The 16,488-nt window shown below is 30.5% G+C and overlaps 1 protein-coding gene across 1 annotated transcript in view; it reads right to left on the bottom strand.

Annotated features, from left to right (window-relative positions):
• Positions 1-16,488, bottom strand: part of LOC143042975 (von Willebrand factor A domain-containing protein 3B-like) — a 58,695-nt gene that overhangs the window by 10,806 nt on the left and 31,401 nt on the right. Inside the window, exons 24-29 of the mRNA XM_076215475.1 lie at positions 8,389-8,589; positions 5,882-6,038; positions 3,341-3,465; positions 1,376-1,516; positions 512-609; positions 27-101 (exon numbers count right to left, since the gene is read on the bottom strand). Coding sequence (XP_076071590.1) covers positions 27-101; positions 512-609; positions 1,376-1,516; positions 3,341-3,465; positions 5,882-6,038; positions 8,389-8,589 — 797 coding nt within the window. The remainder of the gene's footprint in view (positions 1-26; positions 102-511; positions 610-1,375; positions 1,517-3,340; positions 3,466-5,881; positions 6,039-8,388; positions 8,590-16,488) is intronic.

Here is a 16,488-nt window from a genome sequence, read left to right as displayed (position 1 = left end):
TTATCCATTATAAAATTTCTTTTTACCTCACTTTTTTCTGTTTATCTGAAGGTCGTGGAGTCCTTGGTGTTCTCGGTGTGACATACACTTTATCTTCATATCTGAAAGTAAAAAACTTTATTTTCTTATTCTTGTATAAATAATAAGGGAGTTACTGTATAAAAACAAACTTTTAAAACTTTTTAAAACTTTAGTGTTATTGTTCTTTTATATTGATAAAATTGTATATTTATCAAAATAAACAAAAAAAAATAAGGCTAAAAATAATAATGTCAAAAATTACTGAATAAATAAATTTAACATTGTAAAGGTAAAGAATATTTTTTTTCATTTATACACAAATAAGCAGCATTAGATTGAAAAATACAATTATAACAATATATCAAATATTTATTACTTTGAATGCATTTGCCTTTATTTTCTGTTATCATATGTATTACACAGCTTATTATGTTTTGCTTTAAAATTGTAATGAGTATTTTACACTCAACAGTCTCAGTGTTATACATACTTTCTGCTGTCGACATTCTGTATATCAGCAATATATCTTATGGCAAATTCAAATCTACATTTACTGATCTTCATCAATAAATTCCTCGTTGTTGTCGCCTGAAATGTATGAAAAAACGTATATATTAATCTGAAGAAAAATGGTAAAAAAACAAAGGCATAATCTAGTTTTAAAGTTCTGATATGCAAATTAAGCTTTTATAATTAATATAGAAATCATACATTTCAAATAAAAATTGTCTAGCAATCATAACAAATATCATGAATGTTGTATAATCTTTATAAGACTTGCATCTATTTCATTATGCATCAGTTTTTGGTGGGGTTTGTGCTGCTTTAGTTTTCTTACATTTGTTATTATCATTGCTAAAAGAGTCCAGGGCTTTTACTCCTGTATAGCAACCAAGAAAATTGTCAAATCTTATCCTCTATGTTTCCCTCAGCTATATCATATTACAATTTGTACAACATTGGTTTAACTTGTTTCAAGAACCATAATTCCAGAATGACAAGTCACAACATTGAAAAGGGTTTGGGCCTTTAATAAAAGTGTCTGAGTTAAACTTTGCTCAATGTGTTAATTTTTCGTGTTAGATAGCTTTGTACAATACATCTAATTGCGAAACATTTTGGTGTGATATTTTACAGTAAAATGTCTTCATTGAACACCTGAGAAAAATTCCTTAATATTCAGTATATAACAAAAGTTATCAAAATTAAAATCATTGTTGATCTTTCCAAAGGTATTTACCTGAAACCTCAAATTTACAACTTCACAGCTATTACTAAGCATAACACATGAATTATCAGTACAATAGTAGTTATTTTAAAACTCATTTTGTGTTTGAAAGAAAGTTCACTCTACCTGTTGTCCATTGAACATGACCACTGTGTAGAATTTATTTGAGGCCTCCTCACGTGCAGGTACAACTTGTACAATACCAGGAACATAACAGTCAGACTTGTCAGTTGTATACTGTACTCTCACTAACACATAATCACCTGCCTATAAGTAAGAAGTTATCATATTTAGAAACTATTTTTGTAGAATATACATGTATACATGTAACATGATACACATTTTTCACTGCAGATTAGTGAGATTTAGTTTATATTATTAAAGAGAGCTCTTCCTTTTTTAAGAAAGATTATCACTATTTTTACAGTTGTCAACATAAATATTTTATTTTTCAATTACAGATGAAAACAATGAAAAACTAGTTTATTTGTTTGTGAAGTTTGAGATTGAAAGTTTTCCTTTTTTCATAACAAATACTTCTATTAATCATCAATTACATTCTTGGAGATACCACCTGTTGTGCATTCTTGGTAATTTTACCTTTCTTATATTGTTTTGAATATCTCATTAAATATTTATAAAACAATGACATTTTTCTGTTTTTTAATTTTTTTAATATGCTGCAATCTATTAATTCATAAAAACTAGTTTTAAATGGTTAATAGATGACGACTTCAGTATGTATATTAAAGAAATTTATCCTGTTGAACTTACTTTAAATAAAGCTAATACTAACAATGACTGCCCTTTCCTCGATCTTGATATCTATATCACTAACGGAAAGCTGAATACTAAAATTTATGATAAAAGAGATGATTTTTCATTTCCTATCGTTAATTATCCATTTTTAGATGTTGACGTTCCCTTGTCACCATCTTACGGTGTTTATATATCTCAACTTGTACGATTCGCTCGTGTATGTAACAATTTTTTAGATTTTAACGAGAGAAATTTATGTATTACTGAAAAATTATTACACAAGGGTTTTCGATATCACAAACTAGTCAAAACATTTACTAAATTTTATCATCGGTATAAGGACATCATTCGTAAATATAGCTCAACATGCAGACTTCTTATACGTTCAGGTATTTCACATCCAATTTTTTATGGAAATATTCTTTATAAAGCACAAAGGTGTCAGTATTCACCTCAAAAACTAACAAAACCTTTGAATAGACTTATTAAGAAGGGATATAGTTACGATACTGTTGTCAGGTCATTAAAGATTGCATATTTTGGCGTTAATATTGATTCACTTATAGGGTCTTTGCATCGGAACTAAACACATTTATTCAAAAACCAGTTGTTGGCATGACACGGGTTATGTTCTTCTCATATATGTTATGATGGTATGATACTAAACCCCTAACGGGAAGGATTGTGCCTGATGTTCATATGATGAAATCATAATCTTTCAGTCAGTTTAATTGAAGTCTGGAGCTGGCATGTCAGTTAACTGCTAGTAGTCTGCTGTTATTTATGTATTATTGTCATTTTGTTTATTTTCTTTGGTTACATCTTCTGACATCAGACTCGGACTTCTCTTGAACTGAATTTTAATGTGCGTATTGTTATGCGTTTACTTTTCTACATTGACTAGAGGTATAGGGGGAGGGTTGAGATCTCACAAACATGTTTAACCCCGCCGCATTTTTGCGCCTGTCCCAAGTCAGGAGCCTCTGGCCTTTGTTAGTCTTGTATTATTTTAATTTTAGTTTCTTGTGTACAATTTGGAAATTAGTATGGTGTTCATTATCACTGCATGAACTAGTATATATTTGTTTAGGGGCCAGTTGAAGGACGCCTCCGGGTGCGGGAATTTCTCGCTACATTGAAGACCTGTTGGTGACCTTCTGCTGTTGTTTTATTTATGGTCGGGTTGTTGTCTCTTTGGCACATTTCCCATTTCCATTCTAAATTTTATTTTTGTCTCTTGCATACCTTCTGAAGGTTATTTAAAAAACATATATTGTGCTCACAAAAATGATATAGTACTACTATTTTTTACCAATGTTTAGAAATAATTACCCTTAACAAAGGCATAGGTATAGCACCACTCATTGCAATGACAAGTCTGGTGGGAACTGTTCTCTCTTCCTTGTCCTCAAACTGTATAACAGCATGTCTGGGATCTGGACACCGTACAACTGTCCCTGTAATTATAAACATATAGAACATGTATAACAGCATGTCTTGGATCTGGACACCGTACAACTGTCCCTGTAATTATAAACATATAGAACATGTATAACAGCATGTCTGGGATCTGGACACCGTACAACTGTCCCTGTAATTATAAACATATAGAATATGTATAACAGTATGTCTGGGATCTGGACAACGTACAACTGTCCCTGTAATTATAAACATATAGAACATGTATAACAGTATGTCTGGGATCTGGACACCGTACAACTGTCCCTGTAATTATAAACATATAGAACATGTATAAAAACAGCATGTCTGGGATCTGGACAACGTACAACTGTCCCTGTAATTATAAACATATAGAACATGTATAACAGCATGTCTGGGATCTGGACACTGTACAACTGTCCCTGTAATTATAAACATATAGAACATGTATAACAGCATGTCTGGGATCTGGACAACGTACACCTGTCCCTGTAATTATAAATATAGGCCTAATAGACTTTTATTTCAACTACAATACATGTATATCAGTACTTATCAAGGATCTCTTTCTATCACTCCAATGTTCAAGTCCACAGTAATTACAGCTGATTGCATTGAGTGTGTACTCACTGTGTAGGTAAAGGTAATATCTTTGGTTAGCTTGCTTGTTAGACACAGGTTAGGTAAACTATCCTCCTTTAAGGTAGCACAATACAAAGATTTTATAACTCCAACTCCCAAGTTTTAAAATGCTGTAATTTCTTAATAATGCTTGAAAATTTATAAAAGTGGTAGTTATGGATAGCTAACAGATTACTCTTTCAAATAAATGCAATGTTAGTATGATGCAACAATTATGTAACCAATTATAATGTAACTGTGTCTAAAATATTTTTCCTCAAAAACGGACTAGTCTGACAGATTACCAATCTTTCTGTCTGTAGGACTAGGCTATTTTGAAAGGAGAGTTGTATACTTTATCTAATAATGACTTCAGGGTTCATCTGACAAGCAAGCTAACTAAAGATATTACCTTTAACTACACACTCAATGCAATCGGCTGTAAAAGAATAATGTTCAAATAGCCATATACATGTACCTATATGTACAGGACCAATAATTCCAATACATTTTATTTAGTTTCTTTTCAATATTTTTCATAAATATCCTACAAGAAATGTAGATGGCTTACAATGCAATTGTACATACATGTATGAAATCATAAAATGTGAGTGTTTGCTAATAATAATGTTTGCTCTGCATAATCAACAGGAAAGTCTCAATATTTATATAACATGCAAAGTTGGGATGCACTGACTGGTTGGAGGTTACTATTTACACCTTTCATTCAATAAATATATGTTCATCAACATGGATAATAGTTTTTAATTGTCCAAATAACAGGCTAGTATTTGAACTTGGAATTATCTTTAATTATGGAATTTGCATAATTTCTTGTGCTTGAATTTTTTTTTAACAAATTCCATGTTTATTTGGTATTATAATGTTTTGAGTGGTTCATAACACTTTCCATACAATATATTTTGTATAGATAGTGTTGTGCGCGACACAGTACATTCTATTGAAAATGTACTATCTTCTTTGTAATGGAAAGTGTTGTGCGCAGCACAGAACATTAAAGTACAGAACAAGCATAGAATTTATTAAAAATTTCAAGCACAAGAAATTATGCAAATTCCATAATCAAAAATAATTTCAAGTTCAAATAAGACCCTTTTAAATGTATATTATACATAAACTGCAGGATTTTTAACCAATAATTACTGTAACTATATCAATCTTTCCCAACAAGTTGCTATTCTTGTTGCATGCAAAGCAGCATTTACTGAAATTCATTAATTATGCAATGAACTTTCAGGTTTAATCTGCTTTCTTATTAGATCAATAACTAAACTGACTTAATAATAAGGAGAAACGATAACATTTGAATAGATTTATTATTATAGCTATGAAAGTTTCATAGCGAAATCTATTTTTTGATTTAAAAACTGTAGAACTCTTCCAAAAATAATTACATTGCCACAGAAAAATTTGCTTCATTTTAAACAATCTGTGTTTAAAATGTTTAAATACATATATGACTTTGTCTTTTTTTTTTTTGTATTCAAGTTGTAGGTAAATCCATATCAAACTTTGATGTTGGGAATCATCATTATATAGGTTTTAGAGTGGGGTCATTATGAAAAGAACCAAAATAAGGTTGAGTAATATTTCAATGAGAGAAACCTTATAACACACATTCTTTTTTAACATTGAATGACTTGATGTTACTCTGTTGATAATTCTTAGAAATCAACTATTCTATCCTGAAAAAATATTGGAGTTATAGGATAGCTACATTTTTACATGTAAATAAATGATACTATTCTTATATATATGTATGCATAAGATTCCTACAAAAATGATTCTTACCAGGGTAGTAAAATCCATCTTTATCATTCCTAGCGATGACACTCTGTCCTTTCAATGTGTCTAAAACTTTCCTGATGATAGCTGGATTAAACTGTATCTTCTCCATCTTATTGTCGTAAACTTTCTCAGGGTGTGACTTCATAACATTGCTCAAACTCTACAAAATTATTTAATAGATTTTAAATCACTTGAAAGGTGAAAAATGTTCTTATTTCAGTCAAAGCGATAATTTAAATTTCAAAATCAATTGAATACTGTTTAGTTTTGTGTTATTTAAATCCAGGAACGGACATGTTGCACATCTATTTTAAGTTTATAACAATGAAGTAAATGATGAGTGTTATAATTCATTGTAATTAATGCATAACTGATCGATCACAAGCTATTCAAAACTTTGAACCATCAAACATGATGTTGAAAGCATTCAAAACCAAAAATTCTGAAAAGTTGTATCAATAGGCTATATGGTTGGGCCTAAAATAAAATATTGTTTGTTTCCCCAATCCCGACCAACCCTGCAAAAATGGTGCTACTCATAAAATTTTATTGTCAAATCTAAGTTGAATATTATTTTATTCATTTCTGATTTTCAGGCTTGCCACATCATCCGTTATAATGTTCAAGCTATTTGGAGAAATAAAATTATTTCCCTGCTTACATACCCACACCTGGCTTGGCAGGATAGGGATTGGGAAAACAAACAATATATTAATTTAGGCCTTATCTATTTGCATTTGGGTAGAATTAAAACCTTCAGCGATTTGAATACCTCAACATTTTATCAACCAGGACACAACCATGCAACATATTTGACTTTGGAACTTAATCAAATATACTTTTAATTTCAAAAATAACTTTGGCGCAATTAAGATATAACTATTCTGAAAGGAGTAGGTCCGGTAAGGACCGATTTTGGCCTCAAATTTCAGGTTCATTTGACGATGGATTTTGACCACTTTTAAAACACTTAAGTGTCTATTTTATTTCATTCAATTATTTTTTGTGAAAGATTTTACCTGATTTAGTAATTGAAAACAACCCGATTCAAGCTCAAATTTGAAAAATCTACCAAATATGCCGAAAAATGTCACTTTTCAGATGGTTTTTGTCAAAAATGAAAGTGGCCGCATCCGTGTTCATCCTCAACCTTTACATATGTTTTGTATTATCATCAAATACAACTTACATTTCAATATCAAGGATGAACACGAATGCGGCCACTTTCGTTTTACACGGAAACCGTCTAAAATTTAACTAAAATGCTAGAATTGTGAAGATTTCAGTAATTTAGCATGACTTTATATTGCTAGTTCCCGATATATGTGCATTGCATCAAAAACAGCCCATATTTATGTAGCAGAAGCATTCTACTGTCCAATAAATAACTAATAGTTTACATTTTAACAACTTTGTAAAACTGCTATATTTTGGGGCCAAAAAGGGGTCTTACTGAACCTACTCCTTTGTGCATCTTTTTTTTCTTTATTTAAAGTTTATCATGTTTACATATAAAAAATATTAAGAAGATATGGCATGTTTGCCATTGAGACAACTATCTATTAAAGACCAAAGGAAAAAGATGTAAATTTTGCAGAAAAAGGTTTCAGAGCCAATATTACTATTTATCATTAATCCGTCTTAGCCATAATATGTAATGGTAGATAGTGTATACCCGGAAATGTGAATTAAATTATCCTGAAATGAAAGATTGACTGATTCTGTATGTTAAATGTATGCCAGTATTCATCATAAATTTATGAAACAAAGCATTTTAATACAAAACAATTTATGAATGAATTCACAGAAACTAATTAGTACATGTACATGTACAATGATTTAAACATAATATAAAATATACTGAAGTAATTCTATGCATTGAGAATGAGCTATTCTATTATGTAACAAGCTATTTTTAGATTATAATAACTACTGTACTTTGACCTTGGAGAAAAGAGTAAACTGTTAGTGATAACTTAACATCTTTTTCTTTAATCAATCACAATGAAGAAATTTTTTTTTTCTTCTTCTAATACTGATAATTAAACAGCAAAAATCATTTTATAATCAAAACAGTTACAGTAAAGTGTGATGCAAAATATTTTGTTTATGATTATATCGATATGCAATATTAAACACCTTCCTTTTTAGAAATAGTAATGTTGTTAAATTTAAATTTCTTTTTGTTGTTAATGATCAATGCAACAACATAGATGAGTTAATGGGAAAACTCAGTACTCAATTAAAAAAAAGAAGTATCAAGGATTTGCATACAAATCCTTGGAACTTATATTAATCCTTGAATTCTTCCAAGAAAAATTTAAAGAAACTTTTTCATCAATATCAGATTATCATTTAATCCAAGGATTTGTATCCTTGTTTAATCTATTTGAATTCTGGTTATTGTTGAATAAACTTGGCTAATTATTTGTGTCTATAGAAACTCTGACACACAATAAAGTGAAACAGATATTCCACAAAATTTCCCCCGTCATGATCACAGAACTTACCCCTGATGAATCACCTTTGTTTTTCAATATCTTCCTCTTTCCGTTTCCATTCCTGTTCATTTCATCATAATACTTGAGAATGAAGTCTTTATAATGATTTTGAAGATGAAATCCTTCTAATTTATTCTCCATCTCCATCTTGCCAATAGTTTTGTAAATGTATATCTTGTGATGGAACTTGCGTATAAGAGCCTGGCAATACTGCAATGGTGTTATGAAGTGTTAAATGTTATGTCATTAATATTGCATGGTAGAAAGCATTAATATTTTAAAGTTAGAATAAAGAAAATCAAGAGATTTGATTGGTATGCATTACAATTTTTATCCAGTATATATATACATCAACAAATATTCTGAGTCTCAATAGAAAGGTTGGAAGTCTCATAATTGATGTTATAAGATAGATTAAATGATCAGACAATACTAGGTTAATATTTGACAGAAGTTCAAATTGAAACATAACAATGACACAAGCGCTTTGTCATAGTAGAAAATTGGAAAAGTGAAGTCCCAGATTTACACATGGCATACCTGCATGATAAATTACAGTCATTAATTTTTGTGTAAAAAGGGAGCTTAAAGCCAAATTCGCAGGAGTGCCCCTAACTTCAAATCCTTGATCCTTTGAATTCTCTGCAGTGTATACAGATCTATACAGTTAGTCAATATAATGTATGCTACTCCTATTATTTATAAGTTCTGTCATATCTGTCATCAGTAATAGTAACTTTCATTTTGTATTTTTAGTTTTAAAATAATATAAAGAATTTCAAAATGCAGGTCAACATTTTTCATGGAGGATATCCCCCATAAATCGGAATAGTTGGCAGGTCTGAAAAACGGGTGTTCATTTTATTTTTGTTAAAACTTTGAATGTACAAAATGTAGTATTAATGGGACTTTTATAAATAATCACATCTCAACTGTAGTCTGTACATATACAATGTATCTGAATCTGATTTGGCCACTCCGTTCAAAGCAGAAAAAAAAACACACATGTGAGCTTCAAAATTATACAAGGAAGAGATGGGGAGGGGGTGGGGTGGTTGGGTCGGAGGGGTTCTGATCCCCAAATCCGGGGCTTAAAAACATGAAATCCTGAGGTCCCAAATTAAAAAAAAATAAATCCTGACATCCCGAAAACATCGAAAAAAGAAATCCTGGATCCTGAAAGGGTCATTCCGGAAATACTGAGCTTAAAAACACCTGATCCCCAGTCCCGAAAAAAGGTCTGCCCCCCCCCTTTTCAGAGATGTATGGAATTTGATGTGACATTCCATCAGTATTGATCCAAAAGCTAGCTATTAGTAAAATCATTAAATCAGGTCATTAAAAGAAACACAAATCGAAAGTAAAGAAAAAAGAAATGAACACAAAAACAGTAAAAGATTTCAACTTGTGACATGTTGAAATGAGTGCAGTTTACAACTTTACAAGTGAATTAGATAATGTTACTAAAATTGTTTTGATTGTAAGAAATTAAACACTACAACTAATTGAATGCAGATTACAATACAACAACCCACATACACGGGAGTTAAAAAAAAATAAACTGTACCTGAGATTTCAATGAAACTCACGTCTCATTGCTTCTGCTATGAATAAATTTTACATAATGGACGAACAGAATAGGTAACTATATATTGATTTATCAATTTAAGTCAAACATTGACGCTTTAGGCATTGCATTTAAATTGCAATAAGACGGTTAAAATTGAAGCTGTTTATGTATCGTCTTGACGACAGGTGTTTTCTATACAGAGTTGTCTACTCCTGAGAGTCCAAGAAAATTAATGACTTACCTCCCCTTTGGCGGGTTTTATGCTTTGTCTTTTAAAAAAAGTTTTTTTTTTCTAAAGATATGATTTTGAAATGGCAATTTTCATTTCAAAGCACCCATACCTAATTTTATCATAAATTATTAAAAAAAAAAGATGACACTAAATTAAAAAAAAAAACTTGGATTTAAGGGGAAATATGTTATTTTTAAGACTAAGGGCACACAACCATTTGGCTGGAGGAAAAGACTGCCTGATTTTTTGCAGAGGGAAATACATGGTAATATATTGCTAGTCTTTCATCATCATTTATGGAGACGTGCTGCAAGAGTATTTATTTTTACTTTTACTTTTCTATATTTTGTTGGGTCAAATATTCAACTATGAAGCACATAAATTTGTGAAAAATGGTGAAAAACTTGCATTGTTGGGTCTCAATACCTCCCTTGTTGGCATCATAAAACAGACTTGTTTTCACTTATTTAATGTGTTCTTGGTTTTATCCATACAACAGTAGTTTATAAATGCTGCCCATATTTTTTTATAAATAAAATTTCATATGAGTATTAAACAAAAAATTAGAATGAAATCAAAATCTAGTTTTAATAAAGCAATAATAAACTTCCTTGATAGATAGTAGTTACTGAAATGGTATCAGAGAAGGTCAAGTATTGTTTTTGATGACAAAAAAGCTCTTTTATGACAATAATTAAAGTATATTAATTTCTAGTAAGACTTATTTTCATCAAGCCGTGAACAAAATGCACAGCTCCAGAAATGTTAATTATACATAGCATTTTTTTCTCTTCTTTTAGTTGCTTTATATGTAGTCATTGCAGAAGGTTAAGTGACCTATACCAGTTTTGGTCTCTGGTAAAAGGATAATTGTCTCCTTGGTACATGAGGTATTCATACTTTTCTTGTAATTTTTTATACAAGTACAATATTATGAATGTCACAACATAGACATAATAGAATTGTTCTTAATAAGACTGTAAACTGCATTCTTAGCATGTGACTGGAACAGTAATTTATCAAACACAAATAAAAACATAAATTCATCTGAATTAATTCAAATATGAAACACAGAAAAACACACCTTACCAATAAATGTTGTTGCTTTTCCTAGATCCATATTTTAACACTTTATATAGGTGTGAATGAAATTTATATATATATATACTGTTGTTTTTCAGGATATAAACTTTCAAACCAATTATGGAATTTAGCAGTAGCAAACAAGAATTTTAGAATAGAGAAAATAGTTTTGCTCATTCTCATACATGCGTCACATGCTAATTCTTTAATCTACAATGATAGTATAATCATCTATAGCATGATGTATAGCTCATCTTCCCTATTTAAATTGGACAATAGCAGACACACTGAAACATCACATCTGATTTAATGCTATGCACTTTTGTCTAATAATGTACATTTATACACACTAAAAACATTAAAGAGGAAGGCATTTCTAGATGAAGCACAAAACATTTCCATGAAACATAAAAATAGGGTAAAGTCAGATGAACGCTCTTTCCGAGAGACATGAAACATGGACATCTTGCAATGATTTCATAGATGTAGATTACATTTTTATTATAGTTACAAGTCACAGACACTAAACTTTGGTCAATGAACCACAAAATCAGTTCAAAGGTCAGGTAATATAAAAAAGAAGATGTGGTATGATTGCAAATGAGACAACTATCCACAAAAGACCAAAATGACACAGACATTAACCACTATAGGTCACCGTACAGCCTTCAACAATGAGCAAAGCCCATACCATATAGTCAGCTATAAAAGGCCCCGATAAGACAATGTAAAACAATTCAAACGAGAAAACTAACGGCCTTATTTATGTAAAAAAATGAACAAAAAACAAATATGTAACACATAAACAAACGACAACCACTGAATTACAGGCTCCTGACTTGGGACAGGCACATACATAAATAATGTGGCGGGGTTAAACATGTTAGCGGGATCCCAACCCTCCCCCTAACCTGGGACAATGGTATAACAGTACAACATAAGAATGAACTATAAAAATCAGTTGAAAAAGACTTAACTCATCAGATGGACAATTAAAGAACCTTAGTGAGCACGCTCACATACCCCACGTCCCCACATTGTCATTGGAGAAATTAAATAAATAAGTATAAGAAAAAAAAATTGTATAAGAAAAAATACTGAATAATAATTTCCTGTCAATATACACATCTACATAGTATGTCCTTATTATCTACAAAATTTCATGAAATTCTGTTGTATGTTTTTAGAGGAGTTGAGATGACAAACTGTTGAAGTAGTACCTTAAAGCAAATAAGTTCAAAGAGGTGTAACTCCTAGGAAAAAAATTGAATCGTGATTTCCTTTCGATATGCAAATCTACATAGTATGTCCTTATTATCTGAAAAGGTTTCATGAAATTCTGTTATGTAGTTTCAGAGGAGTTGCGATGACAAACTGTTGCAGAAGTACATTGAAGCAAATAAGTTCAAAGGGGCGTAACTCCTAGAAATAAAATTGAATCGTAATTTCCTGTCGATATGCACAACTACATAATATGTCCTTTTCATATAAAAAGATTTCGTGAAATTCTGTTGTGTGGTTTGAGAGGAGTTGCGATGACAAACTGTTGCAGTAGTACATTAAAGTAAATAAGTTCAAAGGGGCGTAACTCCTAGAAAAAAAATTGAATCGTAATTTCCTGTCGATATGCACATCTACGTAGTATGTCCTTATTATCTGAAAAGGTTTCATGAAATTCTGTTGTGTGGTTTGAGAGGAGTTGCGATGACAAACTGTTGCAGTAGTACATTGAAGCAAATAAGTTCAAAGGGGCGTAACTCCTAGAAATAAAATTGAATCGTAATTTCCTGTCGATATGCACAACTACATAATATGTCGTTTTCATATAAAAAGATTTCGTGAAATTCTGTTGTGTGGTTTGAGAGGAGTTGCGATGACAAACTGTTGCAGTAGTACATTAAAGTAAATAAGTTCAAAGGGGCGTAACTCCTAGAAAAAAAATTGAATCGTAATTTCCTGTCGATATGCACATCTACGTAGTATGTCCTTATTATCTCAAAAAGGTTTCAGGAAATTCTGTTGTGTGGTTTGAGAGGAGTTGCGATGACAAACTGTTGCAGTAGTACATTGAAGCAAATAAGTTCAAAGGGGCGTAACTCCTAGAAAAAATATTGAATCGTAATTTCCTGTCAATATGCACAACTACATAACATGTCCTTTTCATATAAAAAGGTTTTGTGAAATTCTGTTGTGTGGTTTGAGAGGAGTTGCGATGACAAGAAACAGGACTGACGGACTGACGGACGGACGGACGGGTCAAAAACATTATACCCTTCGCAACTTCGTTGCGTGGGGTATAAAAATACAAGTGGACGGGGCCCGACACAAAAAGACACAATGAACAGATCTGAGAGTACTCGCAGTTATCTGACAGCTAGTTCAAAGCCACTAACAACTAATAAAAAAATCATGCAACTAAGACTAAACTATTAATCCGTACACATCCAACATCCAATGGATTTAGTGTAAAGACGTCATAAACAGCCAGAAAAAAACATGACCTTGTGCAAAGCCAAGTTACAGGTATCGACAGATTGTAGATCCATGAATATGTATATGCATATAACATACTAGTAATATTTAGTTAGCTTTTAATTTACTGAAGCCTTGTCAGAAGAAAGGCAATGATTCTACAAACCAAGTACTATTAGTAAGTAATGATTTAACCTAATCAGGAAAACTGAACATTAATAAATGAACCATGCAAATAAAGTCATGGTCAGAAGAACCCTGTCAGACTGAAATTTGTACCTTTCAATGGTTTTATTGGCCAGGTATAAAGAGGTAAATAGCCTTGTTATATGAACCGAGTCTAAAAGACTTGGAATAATGCAATAACTATGTAAAAACTATACCCTACAGTAATTTGAAAAAGATCAAATGAGGTACTGAGGTGTATTAGCGTCTCTATGACTTATATTCTGGGGATTTAACTGGAGACCAGTGTCCAGGTAATAGAGATGACCTTGATAACAGCTAATAGAGATGACCTTGATATCAGGTTTTACTGTACTCAAATCTCTGCTATTCTAACTTTCATAAATCTCGATACCCAGCAAGTCAAAGTTCATTCTTCATGTATCTGTCATATAGATTATAAGTTAAGTTTTTTGTGTTGTTGGTTTGCTGGATCATTGACGTACCCCATATCTCCTTTTGTGCGTATGAATACGCATTCATTGGAAAAGGAGCAAACTACAATTTTAAAGTGTTTTAACCTCAGGAAAATATTACCTACATAAATGTATTCAATTCAATGATACCACAATATGCCACTAATAAGTTAGAACAAATAATTAGAGAATAATTTATTTTTTTAAAAGTTTATTTGATAAAATTTCTACATCTTGAGCAACATATCACTATCTTCAAGGCAGAAATAACAACAACTATTTATATCACAATTTCATAACAATGTACCTATTTGTTTCACTTGATCTTTTTCAAGGTAACTATATATGCTGTATACACTACCTTTTCTCTTGTAAATGTTTGCCAAAGTTCTTTTAAATCATAAAATAATTGAAATATGGATAATTTCATTAACTTGTTTTTATACCAAACTTTCAATGCCATTGTCTACTTTCATACAGTAACTCTTGAATGTCTGAACAATTAGTTTATAATGACAATTGTTATTTGCATTTGAATTATTTATTTTTTTTTATATATTCATACCAAAATTCTCAATTTAAAAAATGACAGTATATATAAAACTGGTTATTTTATTTGAAAAGTATGTCAAGATATTTATTTCCAAATTCATAAAGATTTAAAGCATCTATTAGCTACATGATTAATATTATTCTCTTTAAGAAAAGTTCTATTTATTGCAAATAAATAACAACCATATTTTTCTCAATATGTGATTTGTATAAATTTGTGTCCAAATCTAGAGACAGACAAGGGACAGAATCCATAATATCATAATCTAAAAAACTTTACTTAGTAAAAGCTTCCTAAAAATATTTTCTACCAAAGCAAAGCTCAATGAACCAATATATATTTCAAAAATGCCTGTAATTTCTAGTTTGTAAGAAGAGTAAAAATTTAATAAAATTTTATACAAGAATAGAAAATGGAAAAATATGAAGTGCATTTAAAGTTCATAATTAAATATATATTTTTTAACTACACTGGCATGAAAGTATGCATACATAAGAAACAGTGTGCAACAGTCAATGATAATTATTTATTTTGTAGACATTTTAGTTATGTAATTTTTCTAAAATAAAATGATGATTTTATGACATAAACACTATAGGTATAGCTTAAACTTTTATATTTTAGAGCTACCCATTCAAACTTGCTAGTTAACAAGTGAAGAACACACTGTTATATTATCCTCCACCAACGATAAACAAAAATTATGTAAATTAAAAAGGCAAATCTTCAAAAACAATTTGTACCAGAAAAAATAGGCCTTTGATTATCAGTGAACATTTCTAGTGACATACATATAATGTGACAAGCTGAGAGCTGGCTTAATTCAGTGGAAAATCTGAGCAAAACAAATACTGATATGTGAAACATTAAAACTAGTGTGATCACAGCAAGATTAAAATAAAACTTGACAAGACACATAAATATTCTGTGAACTTCACTTGATTAGGAATACTGTAAAACCAGACTTTGAAGGAAAGTTAATTTGAAAGACTTTTTAAAAAAAAAATATACATTTTGCTTTTGAGCTAATTTAGTTATATCTAAAACAAAAATCAGCTAGTAAATAATCTCCTAGAAGCATAAGCACTGGTGTTGTTTATAAAATATTATGCATGTATATTAAAAGCAAATTCAATACTGAAGAACTGATTACATATTTTCCCTATGAACTAAAATATTCTTAATTCTAAAAAAAAAAGTGCAAATATGTATACCTTATTTTTTATAATTTTTCATCTAATCCTACTGAAAATAGCATTGTGTTATGATGAGCATATGAAGCAAAGAATTTACAGCAATTCAGCATTTATACAGAAATATATATATAAAAAAGCAAGGTACTGTATACATATTTTTGCCCCAAAACATAGCTATAGATTAATAGGAATTTGTGTTACATTTTCATACACTGAAGTTTTACTCCTTATTAAACTGCATGCAACTTTTAATGCAATATTTTAAAAATTAAATGCTAAAACAACTACAAAGCATAGTCCTAGCACATACAAAGTCTCTCATTACAACATTATAATACTGATACACACTGACTAGTTTCTAC

The sequence above is a fragment of the Mytilus galloprovincialis genome, chromosome 8, assembly GCF_965363235.1.
Source record: "Mytilus galloprovincialis chromosome 8, xbMytGall1.hap1.1, whole genome shotgun sequence".
NCBI lineage: Eukaryota > Metazoa > Mollusca > Bivalvia > Mytilida > Mytilidae > Mytilus > Mytilus galloprovincialis.
Note: the sequence above shows the minus strand (reverse complement) of the source record. Positions and strands in the feature narration are given on the sequence as shown.